The 17,781-nt window shown below is 39.4% G+C and overlaps 1 protein-coding gene and 1 pseudogene across 1 annotated transcript; both read right to left on the reverse strand.

Annotated features, from left to right (window-relative positions):
* Nucleotides 1-477: 477 nt before the first annotated feature.
* LOC132490482 (MAD2L1-binding protein-like) lies at nucleotides 478-1,444 on the reverse strand (annotated as a pseudogene).
* A 15,062-nt stretch (nucleotides 1,445-16,506) lies between these two features.
* SPTSSB (serine palmitoyltransferase small subunit B) lies at nucleotides 16,507-16,737 on the reverse strand. Its single transcript, XM_060100279.1, has one exon. It carries the CDS (start codon nucleotides 16,735-16,737, stop codon nucleotides 16,507-16,509), a length of 231 nt encoding a protein of 76 aa, XP_059956262.1.
* Between the last annotated feature and the right edge of the window lie 1,044 nt (nucleotides 16,738-17,781).

Raw genomic sequence — 17,781 nt, forward strand, 5'->3', positions numbered from 1 at the left:
CCCGGACCAGGGCTCAAACCCGTGCCCCTTGCATTGGCAGGTGGGTTCTTAACCACTGCACCACCAGGGAAGTCCAGAATCCATTCATTTTATATTTAAGTTCGTGAGTCACACCCACATTATGTCCCTGGTAAAAATTCTGAAAGGCCACAGCAAGAAGCAGAAAAGGGCCACCTCCATAAGAGTGTCTGTCTATGAGCCCATGTTTGCTTTCCAACCCTAAACAGAAACGCCTGACTCAGCACTGTCTGGGAAAATCAGCCTTTGTTTCAAAAAGATGTTGTTCAATGATGGTGTCACAGTCCCAGCCATACCATCAGCCCAACAGGAAGTCTGAGGAAGGGAGGCAGGCAGCCAGAAGGACAGAACTTTCTTCTCACCAGGAAGTACCTAGCTCTAAGTGAGAGATGGGTCACTTGGTGCCACCAGGGGAAAGATAATTTAGCCATTGTGTTTACGATTAAGAAGCATTCCTCTTTACTCATGGAAGACTTTCAGTGTCACTACTGCCTGGAACCAAATGAAATCCTCCCAAGCAATGGTTGGGATGGAGAATTAACCACAGAACATGGTCACAGTGAGTTTGTGGCCCGGGCTGGGCACTCTGTAATTGAGCTTGGGTCGAGACCAATCTTCTCCACAGTCATGGTGGCCCTGTGCCATGAGTATGGTGCCCATGAGTGGAGGAGGCTTCAGCTCACTGAAGGTGCCAGCCGTGAAAATGGCTCAGAAGAGATGGTGCAAACAAGCTGCTGTGCTCAGGCTCGGGTCCATGCTGTTGGCGGCCAAGCAGAACAAGTCAAGGTCGTAGAACTGAGATAGGCTGGGACCTGGGACCCTTTACTGGAGTGCTTGCCCTTGCACCAGGACAAAGTCTCCTCGAGCAACAGAATGCAAAGCAACTATAAGGGACTGAAAATCACTGCACGCATTCGCCAACTACCATTTCTGAGGCGCTGAGAGCAAAAGCAGGATATTACGCATGGTCCCTGCACATAGCACCACCAAAGGGGCGGGCAGACCCCCTAAGCCACCCCTCCGGCCCAACCCACTGATTTGCCCCCACCCTCATCCCATTTAAGGGACCAGCTTGCCCTCCTCGGAGAGCAAACGAGGGCACCTGTTACTTGTTTTCTCTACCTTGTGCAGCAGCACAAGTCCCAGTAAAGTGTTGCCTGAATTCCTCATCAATTTCTATTGATTAAAGAGTCCAAGGACCCGGGTCAGTAACAGAACAACTTGAGACTTAGGGCATTGCCCCCAAGGAGCATCAGCACTTGGGGTTCTAGTGACCAGGCAAAGAGACCCTCCAGGTGTCTGAGCACACCCTCCAGTTCTGCCAGGGTATGTTGGCATTTCTGCTGCTCGCCTCAGCAGTGGCTGGAGGTTTCTTCTTCTCCATGTCCTCTGCCAGGGACTGCACTTCCAGCTCTGGAGCCGCCATCATGACCCCCAGGACTGAACTTTATTCTTGCAGTTAATTTAATGTTTTCTTTGAGTTTGGGGGAGGGATAGTCAACTCCGTTTACAAAAGGATGTATCCTGGGGTCCAAGCAATATAACCAATTGGCAAGGGAGAATGTATTAGAGAACAAACGGACCCTAACTGCAGATTTTAACGTGGTTAATTGGTATTTATTCTTTAATAACTCAGTAACTCAGGCATCACTTCATGTAGGAAGCCTATTCTGAATTTCCCCACCCTCATCCAAAGACACTGAGTCAGCAAACCAGGATGTATGGTCACCCTCTATAAAGTTATGTCTGAATCTCAAAGTACTTACCACACTAATCGATCTTCTGTAATCACACAATCAGAAAATGATAGAATGCAAAAAACACAGTATGGTGTAGGGGATGGTTGATTTGGATATTCAGAAATGTGTTTACCATTGGATATTTCATCCAATGGTAAACACATTTCTCTAGATCAGACTGCCTCGGTTCAAATTTAAGGTCTCTCACTGACTGTAATATTGAGCAAGTCACTTAATCTGTGCCTCAGCTTTCCCCATCTGTAGAAAAGGAATAATAATAGTATCTACCTAACAGGGTTGCTGTGAAGATTAAATGAATTACTTGTGTAAAATGCTTACAACAGTGCCTGAAGCGTAGTAAATGCTACCTAAATATTACCAATTATTATTATGGCATGTGGTTGGTCCGGTAGAAGAGGTAGAATTTGAAAGGGAGCTGAAGGATAAGTGTGCTAGGTAAAGACAGCTTTTTACCAGTAGGCAGGGACACACTTTTATAAGGCTGTAAATGTTAGCAGCTAAGGTGGTGTAAATAGTTGTTTTCATTTTATTTCTACTGGTCTCCATTCACTCCTTTGGTTTGGGAAAGTAATTCTCTGGTGTTTGGCCCAGTGGAACTTAAACTCCACTTCCCTTCTCCTGAGCTCATGACAGACACTGATATGTTGATAATGGTATTTTTTCCAGTGAGCAGATGAAGCCTCAGAACGCTTCTCACCATGGCCCTCCAGAGAGGTCCTGCCAGTGTGACTGAAAAGACAAGAACACATATGCCATTCCCAGGTGAGTCCCTTGTTTCACAGCAGAGGGACCTGGAGCCTAGAGAACTGAAGTGACTTGCCCAAGGCCACACAGCCAGCCAGAGCAAGAACTGGAAATTGGGTTTTTCCACTCTTTGGTTGGTATTTGTCTTGCCATCATGTATGGTGGTATTTATTTTCCTAACATATCACTTGGTTAGCTTAGTTTCTGATTACAATGGCCCCTGCCATCAATTACATTGTTGTAGCTTTAGATGGTTAAATATACATATATATAAAATATACATGTGTGTGTATGTATGTGTGTATATGTATTGTCAAAAGTTCATAAATAACAGAAGTAAAACCAATGAATCATTGAAGTAGTAATCAGTAAAAGTTTATTGTGCACATACCACAGAGATAGTTTATGAACCAGGAGCGCTCAAACCAAAACATGGAATGAGGCTCAAGGTATACTGTTAAAAAACAAATTATATACTGGGAAGGCAGTGACTGTTTATTCTTCACCATGATTGGTTATAATATTAGAATTTTCTTAAATGATAGGGAATTGGTTAGTGGCCACCGCATATCAGTTTGGAGAAACAGTTTAAGTTTTGCTTATGATTTTCAGAGGCATAAGCAAGAAATGACCCAGGTCAAGTTAGTCCTGCAAAATGAGCTAAATTAAGCTTTGCTTGTACGATTAAACTGATTTTGTCTGCTCAGGGACTTTTCCAGGCTGGTCTCTTTGTTTTTGATTTTAACAGTATCACATCATATATTTATTACATTAAAGACATATGGCTGCAAATAATTAAAAACAAAAGGAAACAAGGTACAATCATTCATCCAGGAGATGCCCTACAACACTGTAGTGAAATTCATAAGCCTTGCTTGCTCTGCAGCAGTGCTGATGGCACTATCTATCTGGCTTAACCAAATTATTGTGTCATGATCTTGTAGTCAGGTTGCAAATGAAAAACTCCAGGCTAATCAACAGCAGACTGAGTGTACTTAGAGCTTCGTGCCTATAAGCATAAATTGTGATATTTTACTGCTTTTAAATGATGCATGATGAAATGATTGAAGACATCATTACATGGAACAATATCCAACAGGGAATGTGATATTCTTAATGATTTAGCACTTCAAGCTCTTATGGGAGTGTTAACTACTTTTACTTAAGAACTGTAGGGAAGTGGTGTGTTTTAAGATTAAGACTGGATCTAGACAAACAGTGGAGTCTTGACCATATCACAGACATGTTCAGGGAACCTGGCAAGTGGGTAAAAGTGGAGGGTCTAGCTCTAAGCTGGATCTGAGTGATTTAATTAGCATTGCTTAAACCCTAGTAAAGTGGTTTTCAATCTTGGCTGAATATTAGAATCACCTGGGGAGCTTTTAAACCTCCCATGCTGGGGCCCCCTCCAGGGATTGTGATTTAATTTTCTGGGTGGGGCCAGGCACTGATGTTTCTAAAGCTCCCAGATGATTCTAATGTATAGGCACAGAGGTAAACCAATGGTGTGGTCCTTGAGCAGCAAATACATCAGCCTTTTTTGGATCCTCCTCCTTTTTAACAACGCTGGTGTAGGGATTGCTGTGAGAATAAATGCAGGAGCAGAGAGAAGGCGAAACAGGTAGGAGAATACAGGGGAGGGTCAGCAATTTCTCAAAACCTTCACCTACTTGTTCAGAGTTTTAAAACTCTCCTTATAGGTGAATCATTTGATACAATTTCTAAGGACAAATCATGTCTGGAATATGACTCTATGCCTCCTAACCTCGAATTACAAAAAGGACTTAATGTATTCATCAATCCGTTCACTTAATGAGCTTTTACAAGAATACCTGGGGCAAAAAATCAGTATGTGCTCTCTAGAAACAACACCAGCATAACTTTTTGGAAATTGACACAGGAGAGGCACAGAATATGCATATATGGGCAATGGACTTTTCTTCTTCCCTCTCCTTCTTTGGAGCCAGGTACTTTCTCTGGTTCACGAAAATGTAACTCAGGACTGGGAGGATGGTATTGCCTTTGCATAATAAGGTGCAAGAGATAAAACTACCAGAAGGGCATATTCGACAGCTGATGTTTTTGGACAGTTTGCCTGTTGGCTACACCAGGACATGAACCCCTTCCCTTTTTTTTTTTTTAACATCATTATTGGAGTATAATTGCTTTACAGTGTTGTGTTAGTTTCTGCCATGTAACAAAGTGAATCAGCCATATGCATACTTATATCCCCATAACCCCTCCCTCTTGAGTCTCCCTCCCTCCCTCCCTATCCCACCCCTCTAGGTGGTCACAAAGCACTGAGCTGATCTCCCTGTGCCATGCAGCTGCTCACCACTAGCTAGCTATTTTACATTTGGGAGTGTATATATGTCCATGCCACTCTCTCACTTCGTCCCAGCTTACCCTACACCCTCCCCGTGTCCTCAAGTCCATTCTCTACGCCTGTGTCTTTATTCCTGTCCCGCCCCTAGGTTCATCAGAACCATTTTTTTTTATTCCATATATATGTGTTAGCATATGGTATTTGGAGGTTCCTTAAAAAACTAAAAATAGAACTACCATATGACCCAGCAATCCCACTACTGGGCATATACCCTGAGAAAACCATAATTCAAAAAGAGTCATGTACCACAGTGTTCATTGCAGCACTATTTACAATAGCCAGGACATGGAAGCAACCTTCCCTCTGTTTTGATTCTACTTAGAGCCGTACTTCCTCACTCCTGATCTCACATGTTCCTCCCATCCAGTGGTGAAAATTGAGGTTGCAGAGAATGACAGTAAACCCTTTCTGGGGCTGCATGTAAGAGTTGACAGGGTGAGGGCCATGAGGAGGTTGAAAGGACTGAGGGGCTACGGGGGATTGGGCAGAGGGGGTATGGAGTAGAGGTAGCTACTGAAATGCAAGACGAACCCCGCAGGGAGGCCTCTCCCATAAGCCCACCAACCACTGAATGAATAGATTTTCTCACCTCAATCTCAGGTAAAAGACTGATTGATTGCTCTTTGGGATTTTGTATATTTGTTTGCTCTTTTGTTTTTATTTATAGACTATATTATATTACCTTTCACAACAATGATCATTAGTGCTGGGGTAATAAAGGCCATAGAATTTCAGAGAAAGGTCAGGCTCCTGTCAATAACCAAAGCTTCAGGAAGCTGAAATGCTGAAAGTCACTAGAATTTCATAGACTATAGGCTTTTTAATTGGAAAAATCACTGGAGAGACTTCACTCCACTCACTAATTTTCTAATGAAGTGACCTAACTTCTAGAAATAGTGAGGGAGTGGGGTCGAGATGAACTTAGACAGAGGGAACTTTATAAGCCAGGCTGTAAGAGGAGAGAAGACATAAGACCCACTGGAGGATGGAGAAATCGGCCGCCTGGTTATTCAGGTTTGCTTTAACCTTGGGCAAAAGTGAATTATTTTAACAAAAGAAACTGAAATATTAATATGAACAAGATGTAAAGTACTTAGATATGGCTCATGTTAGGAAAAAATATGAGATCAGGGAAGTTCTGTGAGGGATAAGGACAGAGGAGAAGCACTGCAATTTACTTGGAAGTGAGACCTTCCCGTATAAACTTAGAAAACAAAAGGATGACGCTTCTTCCTTTTCCTTTTTCCCTCTTCGCTGCTCTCCCCCATTCGCTCTCTCTCCTCTTCCCCCCTCATCACTTTCTCCAGTCCAGTGTCATCACTGAGTGGGAATCCATGTTGAGTGATACGAGGCTCTCCTCAGTCAGTGCTTCCCTAGTGACCAAGACCGTGCCATCCAGGGAATTAACCTGCCATGTGTGTGTGGGTGGCTGTGCAGGCAGAGGCTGGGAAGGTAGGGCATAGGGAGCTCTCGCCTATATTTAGCAGTCTCCCTCTGTCCCACACTCAGACATCTGGGTTGAGTGCTACCTCTGTTAGAAATAAAAATACAATAATAAAAAGGAGCAATTTGAATTCTGAATTTCATATGGAAATGATTAGAAGTGTGAATATTGTCAATGGGATATGTCATCGTTGCTACAGAAATAGGCTTTGTCATTACAGTAAAGGCAACTGTAATTTTATTTTGGAACTCCTTCTGCCTCCTCTTTCCTTATAACCTCCAAGAAAGTAACTGAAATTAAAAATTGGTCCACTCTGCCCTGCTAACCCCACCATTAAATCTTCTCAATACTATTATGTTCATGATTCTCAACATCATAATTCAGGAATGAATCAAAGAGAACCCAAACACTGAAGTTTGCTTGCAAGGCCTTTACAAGCTCCAGAATTACTGTTGGGATAATTTAATCCCTAGGAACAGCCAGGCTACTGATGTTTTGGTTAGTCAACTTTGACGATGCAATGTGTCAATACCTAGAGAATAACGTTCTGTTTCATGGTAGAAAATTGGAGTCCTTTCTTCCAATCAGAAGTATAGGGACTCTTGATGAGATACAGTGAAGCTTCAAAACCTAGAAAAAGTGGGTAAAAATATATAAAGTTTGTTTCCTTCAACCTCTTGAAAAGGTTCTATCCTTTTTTTTTTTTAAGTTTATTCCCAGGCATTTTATTCTTTTTGATGTGATTTTTTAAAACATCTTTATTGGAGAATAATTGCTTTACAATGGTGTGTTAGTTTCTGCTTTATAACAGAGTGAATCAGCTATACATATACATATATCCCTATATCTCCTCCCTCTTGTGTCTCCTTCCCACCCTCCTTATCCCACCCCTCTAGCTGGTCACAAAGCACCGAGCTGATCTCCCTGTGCTATGAGGCTGCTTCCCACTAGCTATCTTATTTTACATTTGGTAGTATATATAAGTCCATGCCACTCTCTCACTTCGTCCCAACTTAACCTTCTCCCTCTCTGTGTCCTCAAGTCCATTCTCTACATCTGTGTCTTTATTCTTGTCCTGCCCCTACGTTCTTCAGAACCTTTTTTTTTTTTTTAGATTCCATATATATGTGTTAGCATACGGTATTTGTTTTTCTCTTTCTGACTTACTTCACTCTGTATGACAGACTCTACATCTCACTACAAATAACTCAATTTCATTCCTTTTTATGACTGAGTACTATTGCATTGTATATATGTGCCACATCTTTATCCATTCATCTGTTGATGGACACTTAGGTTGCTTCCATGTCCTGGCAATTGTAAAAAGAGCTGCAGTGAGCATTGTGGTACATGACTCTTTTTGAATTATGGTTTTCTCAGGGTATATGCCCAGTAGTGGGATTGCTGGGTCATATGGTAGTTGTATTTTTAGTTTTTTAAGGAACCTCCATACTGTTCTCCATAGTGGCTGTATCAATTTACATTCCCACCAACAGTGCAAGAGGGTTCCTTTTTCTCCATATCCTCTCCAGCATTTGTTGTTTGTAGATTTTTTGATGATGCCCATTCTGACTGGTGTGAGGTGATACCTCATTGTAGTTTTGATCTGCATTTCTCTAATGATTAGTGATGTTGAGCATCCTTTCATGTGTTTGTTGGCAATCTGTATATCTTCTTTGGAGAAATGTCTATTTAGGTCTTCTGCCCATTTTTGGATTGAGGTGTTTGTTTTTTTGATATTGAGCTGCATGAGCTGCTTGTAAATTTTGGAGATTAATCCTCTGTCAGTTGCTTCATTTGCAAATAGTTTCTCCCATTCTGAGGGTTGTCTTTTTGTCTTGTTTATGGTTACCTTTGCTGTGGAAAAGCATTTAAGTTTCATTAGGTCCCATTTGCTTATTTTTGTTTTTCCATTTCTCTAGGAGGTGGGTCAAAAAGTAGCTTGCTGTGATTTATATCATAGAGTGTTCTGCCTATGTTTTCCTATAAGAGTTTTATAGTGTCTGGCCTTACATTTAGGTCTTTAATCAATTTGGAGTTTATTTTTGTGTATGGTGTTAGGAAGTGTTCTAATTTCATTCTTTTACATGTAGCTGTCCAGTTTTCCCAGCACCACTTATTGAAGAAGGTGTCTTTTCTCCACTGTATATTCTTGCCTCCTTTATCAAAGATAAGGTGACCATATGTGTGTGGGTTTATCTCTGGGCTTTCTATCCTGTTCCATTGATCTATATTTCTGTTTTTGTGCCAGTACCATACTGTCTTGATTACTGTAGCTTTGTAGTATAGTCTGAAGTCTGGGAGCCTGATTCCTCCAGCTCCATTTTTCGTTCTCAAGATTGCTTTGGCTATTCGGGGTCTTTGTGTTTCCATACAAATTGTGAAATTTTTTATTCTAGTTCTGTGAAAAATGCCATTGGTAGTTTGATAGGGATTGCATTGAATCTGTAGATTGCTTTGGGTAGTATAGTCATTTTCACAATGTTGATTCTTCCAATCCAAGAACATGGTATATCTCTCCATCTGTTTGTATCATCTTTAATTCCTTTCATCAGTGTCTTACCATTTTCTGCGTACAGGTCTTTTTCTCCTTTGGTAGGTTTATTCCTAGGTATTTTATTCTTTTTGTTGCAATGCTAAATGAGAATGTTTCCTTAATTTGTCTTTCAGATGTTTCATCATTAGTGTATAGGAATGCCAGAGATTTCTGTGCATTAATTTTGTACCCTGCTACTTTACCAAATTCATTGATTAGCTCTAGTAGTTTTCTACTAGGAGTTTTCCTAAAGATGGTAGCATCTTTAGGATTCTCTGTGTATAGTATCATGTCATCTGCAAACAGCGACAGCTTTACTTCTTTTCCGATTTGGATTCCTTTTAATTCTTTTTCTTCTCTGATTTCTGTGGCTAAAACTTCCAAAACTAAGTTGAATAATAATGGTGAGAATGGGCAACCTTGTCTTGTTCCTGATCTTAGTGGAAATGGTTTCAGTTTTTCACCACTGAGAACGATGTTGGCTGTGGGTTTGTCATATATGGAGTTTATTATGTTGAGGTAAGTTCAGTTCCCTCTATGCCTACTTTCTGGAGGGTTTTTTTTTTTTTTTTACCATAAATTGGTGTTGAATTTTGTCAAAAGCTTTTTCTGCATCTATTGAGATGATATGTCATATGGTTTTTCTCCTTCAATTTGTTAATATGGTTTATCACATGGATTCATTTGAATATATTGAAGAATCCTTGCATTCCTGGGATAAACCCCACTTGATCATGGTGTATGATTCTTTAAATCTGCTGTTGGATTCTCTTTGCTAGTATTTTGTTAAGGATTTTTGCATCTATATTCATCAGTAATATTGGCCTGTAGTTTTCTTCCTTTGTGACATCTTTGTCTGGTTTTGGTATCAGGGTGATGGTGGCCTTGTAGAATGATTTTGGGAGTGTTCCTCCCTCTGCTATATTTTGGAAGAGTTTGAGAAGGATAGGTGTTAGCTCTTCTCTAAACGTTTCATGGAATTCGCCTGTGAAGCCGTCTGGTCCTGGGTGTTGGTTGGTTGGAAGATTTTTAATCACAGTCTCAATTTCAGTGCTTGTGATTGGTCTGTTTATATTTTCTATATCTTCCTGGTTCAGTCTAGGAAGGTTGTGCTTTTCTAAGAATGTCCATTTCTTTCAGGTTGTCCATTTTATTGGCATAGAGTTGCTTGTAGTAATCTCTCATGATCCTTTATATTTTTTCAGTGTCAGTTGTTACTTCTCCTTTTTCATTACTAATTCTGTTGATTTGAGTCTTCTCCCTTTTTTTCTTGATGAGTCTGGCTAATGGTTTATCAATTTTGTTTATCTTCGCAAAGAACCAGGTTTTAGTTTTATCGATCTTTGCTATCATTTTCTTCATTTGTTTCTGATCTGATCTTTATGATTTCTTTCCTTCTGGTAACTTTGGGTTTTTTTTTGGTTCTTCTTTCTCTAATTGCTTTAGGTGTAAGGTTAGGTTGTTTATTTGAGATGTTTCTTGTTTCTTGAGGTAGGATTGTATTGCTATAAACTTCCCTCTTAAAACTGCTGTTGCTGCATCCCCTAGGTTTTGAGTCATCATGTTTACATTGTCATTTGTTTCTAGGTATTTTTTGATTTCCTCTTTGATTTTTTTCAGTGATCTCTGTGTTATTAAGTAGTGTATTGTTTAGCCTCCATGTATTTGTATTATTTTTATAGATTTTTTCCTGTCATTGATATCTAGTCTCATAGTGTTGTGCTCGGAAAAGATACTTGATATGATTTCAATTTTCTTAAATTTACCAAGGCTTGGTTTGTGACCCAAGATATGATCTATTCTGGAAAATGTTCCTTGAGCACTTGAGAAGAAAGTGTATTCTGTTGTTTTTGGATGGAATGTCCTATAAATATCAATTAAGTCCATCTTGTTTAATGTATCATTTAAAGCTTGTGTTTCCTTATTTATTTTCATTTTGGATGAGCTGTCCATTGGTGTAAGTGAGGTGTTAAAGTCCCCCACTATTATTGTGTTACTGTTGATTTCCTCTTTTATAGCTGTTAGCAGTTGCCTTATGTATTGAGGTGCTCCTATGTTGGGTTCATAAATATTTACAATTGTTATATCTTCTTCTTGGATTGATCCCTTGATCATAAAGTCATGTCTTTCTTTGTCTCTTGTAATAGTCTTTATTTTGAGGTCTATTTTTTTCTGATATGAGAATTGCTACTCCAGCTTTCTTTTGATTTCCATTTGCATGGAATATCTTTTTCCATTTCCTCACTTTCAGTCTGTATGTGTCTGAGGTGGGTCTGAAGTGGGTCTCTTGTAGACAGCATATATACAGGTCTTGTTTTTGTATCCATTCAGCCAGTGTATGTCTTTTGGTTGGAGCATTTAACCCATTTACATTTAAGGTAATTATCGATATGTATGTTCCTATTACCATTTTCTTAACTCTTTTGGATTTGTTTTTGTAGGTCTTTTTCTTCTCTTGTGTTTCCTGCCTAGAGAAGTTCCTTTAGCATTTGTTGTAAAGCTGCTTTGGTGGTGCTGAATTCTTTTAGCTTTTGCTTGTCTGTAATGGTTTTAATTTCCCCATCGAATCTGAATGAGATCCTTGCTGGGTAGTGTAATCTTAGTTGTAGATTTTTCCCTTTCATCACTTTAAATATGTCCTGCCACTCCCTTCTGGCTTGCCGAGTTTCTGCTGAAAGATCAGCTGTTAAACTTATGGGGATTCCGTTATGTTATTTGTTGTTTTTCCCTTGGTGCTTTTAAAATTTTTTCTTTGTATTTAATTTTTGATAGTTTGATTAATATGTGTCTTGGTGTGTCTCTCCTTGGATTTATCCTGTATGGGACTCTCTGCATTTCCTGGACTTGATTGACTATTTGCTTTCCCATATTAGGGAAGTTTTCAACTATAATCTCTTCAAATATTTTCTCAGTCCCTCTCTTTTTCTCTTCTTCTTCTGAACCCCCTATAATTCGAATGTTGGTGAGTTTAATGTTGTCCCAGAGGTCTCTGAGACTGTCCTCAATTCTTTTCATTCTTTTTTCTTTCTTCTGCTCTGCAGTAGTTATTTCCACTATTTTATCTCCAGGTCACTTAACCGTTCTTCTGCCTCAGTTATTCTGCTATTGATGCCTTCTAGAGAATTTTTAATTTCATTTATTGTGTTGTTCATCATTGTTTGTTTGCTCTTTAGTTCTTCTATGTCCTTGTTAAACATTTCCTGTATTTTCTCCATTCTGTTTCCAAGATTTTGGATCATATTTACTATCATTACTCTGAATTCTTTTTCAGGTAAACTGTCTATTTCCTCTTCATTTGTTTGGTCTGGTGGGTTTTTACCTTGCTCCTTCATCTGCTGTGTGTTTCTCTGTCTTCTCATTTTGCTTAACTTACTATGTTTAGGGTCCTCTTTTTGCAGGCTGCATGTCCATTGTTCCTGTTGTTTTTGGTGTCTGCCCCCAGTGGCTAAGGTTGGTTCAGTGGGTTGTGTAGGCTTCCTGGTGGAGGGGACTAATGCCTATGTTCTGCTGGATTAGGCTGGTACTTGTCTTTCTGGTGGGCAGGACCACATCCGGTGGTGTGTTTTGGGGTGTCTGTGACCTTATTATGATTTTAGGCAGCCTCTCTGCTAATGGGTGGGGTTGTGTTCCCGTCTTGCTAGTTGTTTGGCATAGAGTGTCCAGCACTGTAGCTTGCTGGTCGTTGAGTGGAACTGGGTCTTAGCTGTGAGATGGAGATCTCTGGGAGAGCTTTCACCATTTGATATTACATGGAGCTGGGAGGTCTCTTATGGAGCAATGTCCTGAACTCGGCTCTCCCACCTCAGATGCACAGGCCTGTCACCCGGCCGGAGCAGAAAGACTCAGTCAGCCCCATGGCTGCTAGTGTTGGAGGGTCTCCTACAGAGGTGGGGGGTGGCTGTGGCTTACCGTGGGGACAAGAACACTGGCAGCAGAAGTTCTGGGAAGTACTCCTTGGCATGAGACCTCCCAGAGTCCACCATTAGCCCCACCAAATCTCTATCCTTTTTTATGTGCAGCTGATTGGCTCTGGAAAAGTTTCCTTTAGATGAGTTAGATGTTTTTAAAAAAATACGTTGTGTATTTAATGAAATTCCTCCTTTGATCCAACCCATAAGCAAGATATGTTGACTTTCTAGCTCTAAAAATTATGTCACATCAGACCGTGTGTCTCTGTCTCTGATGCCACCATCTTAGTCTGGCTCTCATCTGTGCTAGGTCCTCCTGCTCAGACTCATGCCCCATCCCATCCACTCTCACAGCAGCCAGTGTCCTCACCTTACATTGTGAAGGACCCCACCCTCCACATCGCCCCCCTGCTTAGAGACCTGCAATGAGAGAAGTTTGAATTCCCCTAATACAATGCCCCTTCTGTGCCCCACTGTCCCCCACCCTCTGTTACTTTCTCTCCAGCGCTCTGCTGTTTCTTTCATAAAACCTTATAAAAATTTATGAATAGTTCATTTGCTTATTTTTTTTCTTGTGTCATCTTGCCTACCAGATTGTATGATTCATAAATTCAGGGATGTTTCTCTTTCTGTCTTGTTCATCTTTGTTTCTTAGTGGCAAGCTCAATGACTAGCACATGGTGGACTTTTTCCCCAGCATTTTTTAAATAAAAAATTTCAAACATACAGCACAGAGATTTTTATAATGAACACCTGAATACCTAACCCCTAGTTTCTACTGTACTTTCTTCATATCTATCCCTCTCTCTATTCCTATATCTACCCTCAACACGTGGTTGACTTTTAATACATTTGTTGAATGAATGAGTAAATGAAGAATGATACCCTTTTGGTCAATAGCCTGAAGCTATACATCCTGAGCTTCTTTGTTTCTGTGTGGAAAGAGGGTATGGGGAACTACGTCATGTTTCGTCGGATGTGTATCTGCTCATCTCTGTACCAGTCATTGGGCCAGAAACTGAGGATGCAGAAATAAGGACAAATTTCCTGCCTTCCAGAGGCACGGCCTCCACTAGCGAGAAGACCCAAATATGTTAGTGATAGAAGAAATAAGTAGAAAATGTTGACAAGCGATTTTTTTCGCTTGTATGACTTGTTAATAAAGACTGACCAGTCCTATCTTGATGTTCAAACTGCCTGATTTCTTGGCCTTTTGTTGCACAAGTAGACAAAAGCGATTGTTTACTTGGCCAATGCCAGTGAAGGAATATTTTATGATTCCTAGTTTAGTGAGTGACAAATGCAAGCCCATTTGAACCATGAAACCCTTAGCTTTTTTTTTTTAAAGTTCTGTACATACCATTGAAATATACAAATAATAGAAGCAAAAGAAAAGCATATAAATGTTCCTAATCTAGGCTAACTATGGTCAAGGTAAAGAGCATCTCTGCTTAGTCTAGAAAATTGACAGAGCAGAGCAGAGCAGGTAGAGCTTTCTTCCCTTCTGCATACAGATAGTTTTTTCTAAACTATGTTTGATTATATTTTTTGGACCCTGTGTTTATTATTTTGATCGCGCAGAGGAAATGCTTACCTTTGAAGTGACATCCTAGGGCAGTGCTTTGCAATATCCTTTCTTAAACTTTACTGTGTCTGTTCACATTTATAATATTTTGATTCTTATTTTAGAAGGAGGATTTTAAGAAGGTCAGTGCAATATCTTTGTGATTGAATTCCAAGAGTACTTAACAGGGGTCCATGTATATAAGGGTGTTGAATCATTGTGAACTGGGAATGCATTCAAGTTCTAGCTTAACTGAGAATCCTCTGTTAAATATTTAAAAGTGAAGCATTCTTTTAAAAGAGGCCTATGGGCCTGGACAGCATAGAAATGGGTGAACACAGCACCGCTAAGCTGCAAAAGCAGAGCTGGGACCTGAGCTTGTTCCTCCAACCTTGGCTGTCTCCTCAGCCCCTGACCCCTTTTATTGATGGCGTTCTGCTTTCTAACACGTTTGGAATCCCCAGCCCATTAACTTTCACTTGCTCACATTGTCCTTCCATGGGCTTCCATGAGGCAAATATTTCAGGGCCCAGTGTGGTCCTGACCTGGATTTGCTTCCTGGCTTCGCCACTAGTAGTTACAGGACCTCGAACAAGAAATATACTTTTTCCAAGTTCTAGGTTCCTTACCTGTAACTGGGAGACCTTAATACCTACTTCAACATGTAAAACATGTCCACCATGGAGAAGACTCTTGATAAATATATCAATAGTTTTACCCTACCATCTTAAGATCAGTTACCACCTTGGATCACTAAGTAATGATGTTTGCAGAGAAATATGGATGTAAGCACCTAGATATTTAGTGCAATAGGAGAAAAAAGCAAATCTGAAGGTGGATATTTTATTTATAAAATTAAACCTAATTTATTTTGCAAAAATCAACACATACATGTTCAGATCTGGTTTATCTTCAAAACATGTGTTTTTGTTTTTTTAACAAACATGCAAGCTAATTTGGCATGCCAAACATTTTTCTCTTTAGCTCTCCTTGGAAAATTTTTTTTTCATAACACAAACAAGGGTGCAAATATTGTCCAAAAACTATTTACATTTTTACCCTCCAGAATTACTAACATTAAGATATATTGAGAGGAAAGAAAAACTGCAAGGTTTTGCCTTTGGCATTCACATTTGATTCAGCAGTATAATTAAAAACTTGTATTTGTTTTTAAGATAAACACTTTGAAGGAAATTTAATAAATCTTGGTTTTGCTCTGCAAAGGAGCCACTGCATCAAAACATTTAACTGGAGCTGTCGAGTTCCTGCTGGTAGAATATTACTTCCAGCCTATTTATTAGCTTTTCTTCCTGTAGCCCAATATATGATTCCCCCCACCCCACCCCTCCACTGAGTGAAAGCACAGAAAAGATGCAATTTCTTGTCTCTTTTCCCCCAGCATCATGCAAGGCAAGGCAGCATCACAAGTCACAGTATCTGAATTTACTTTGATTGTATACTTTTTCTTACACTTAAAATGATTCTGTATTATAATACTTACTGGGTCATCTAAAATCAACATTGTTGATTTTAAACTGTTATAAAGCCAGACTTTTAGAGACACTTGAAAAAATTCATGAACCATGTCTGAAAGGAGATAATTACCTTCAACCTATTCTTTTGCGCTTGTAGTAAAAGAATTTTAGGTATCAGCAGGTTACTAGAAAATAAGACTTTAGGGGGTCTATATAATTTATTCGGATCTTTTTGTATATTGTAAACAAGATAGGATACTTTTGACAGTAGTGTATGAACAAATTTTTAAAAAATATATCCTTCACTATAGAATAGGTATCAAGAGAGCATTTTAAATATGATTTTGATAGGTCTCTTATGAGCCTACTTCCCAGAAAAAGTTTATATGAAATTTCCCAATTAAAAACAAAATCTAAAGTCATAGATTTAAGCTGAGAGAATATGGTATGTGAGGTAAGGTCATTGTGTTATCTATGGTCTGATGCACAAAGTATCATGTACAAAAGAACCTAAAGAGACATCTATCTCAAATTTCAGGCAGGATATGAATGCATAGAGAGGAGAGAGCTTTTCAGGTGAGATAGTGAAAGAAGCTACAGTATTCACCTAAATTAATACATTGTAAGCAACGTACACATATGTAATGCCAGTTCACAGGATACAAACAAGATCAATTAGAAATTGTACTGTGATAGCCACACATTTTGGAGAAAAATTCCCAAGCCAGGCGAATGTGGATTGGGATAAAAACATAGGCGGTGTATACCACCATAGCAAAAATGGTTATTAAGATGGTATTGAACATGGATCGCTCCCAGGGCTCTAAGACAGCACAGCAGCTAATGATTTGGTATTGATAGTAGAGCCAGGAGAAATAGTCCTTCACACGTTTGAAATCCATGGCTGCTTCCTTCAAGCTGCAGAAAGTCTGTCCTATTAAAAAAGGTAACAGATTAGAAGAAAAAAAAATAAGGCACTAAACACAGAATCTCCTGATATTTTCATGATCTCAGCGTGTCAAAAATTTTCAAAGAATGTTAATGATCATTGAGTGAATTACTAATAGGAATATTTTATGGAAATAATAACATATTAATCATAGGAATTAATAATATTGCCATTACTACTAATAATTACTACTAGAATGAATAGCAGTAATATTATTAACAGTGACATTTATCTAAAAATAATTGCTAGTAATAACTCTAGTGATAATAATATCTACAGTTGAGGCTAACCACATTTTCTTTAGCCCTGTACATTTAGAGAGATAAATGCAAGTTTTCTATTTCCTACAGCATATATTCTGGTAGAAGATTAAGGAATAGTGTGCAGAAAAGAGTTAATATAGCAAACCTGAGGCTGCTATTTTTAGAAGGGTCCTTGGCTGGCATCTGGGAACTTGGCTTTTGGAATGTTCTTTCTGTTCCCTAATGGATAAGGATGATTCACTATTCCTAGACTGTGCAAACACTGTAATTTATGGTGAATACCTGCTTTATTCTGGGAGTCTGGAATTTTTGTAATTGCCAGGCAAAGAGTGTCCATGTGAGCAGCCCCAATAAAAACCTTGGTGCTGAGTCTCTAATGGGCTTCCCTGAGCAGAAACATTGACATGTATCACTGCACTTTTTGCTGGTAAAGAAAGCACACTTGGTGTGTCCACTCATGGGAGGAAGAGAACATCTGAAGCCTATAAATGGATTTCTTCAGACTCCAACCATGTCTGTCTTCCTGACTGATCCTGTTGTATATCTTTCTGCTATAATAAACCTTAGCTGTGAGTGAGAATATATGTTGAGTCCTGTGAGTCTTTCTAGTGAGGCACTGGACATATGGATGGTCTTGGGACCTCTGAAACAAAGGTGAAGCCCAAAGTGTACCTTTGGGTGGTCATTTGGTTTTTGGGTAGAGAACTTATGAAAACCATATAAAAATGTTTTGT

Source organism: Mesoplodon densirostris, chromosome 5, assembly GCF_025265405.1.
Source record: "Mesoplodon densirostris isolate mMesDen1 chromosome 5, mMesDen1 primary haplotype, whole genome shotgun sequence".
Taxonomy (NCBI): Eukaryota; Metazoa; Chordata; class Mammalia; order Artiodactyla; family Ziphiidae; genus Mesoplodon; species Mesoplodon densirostris.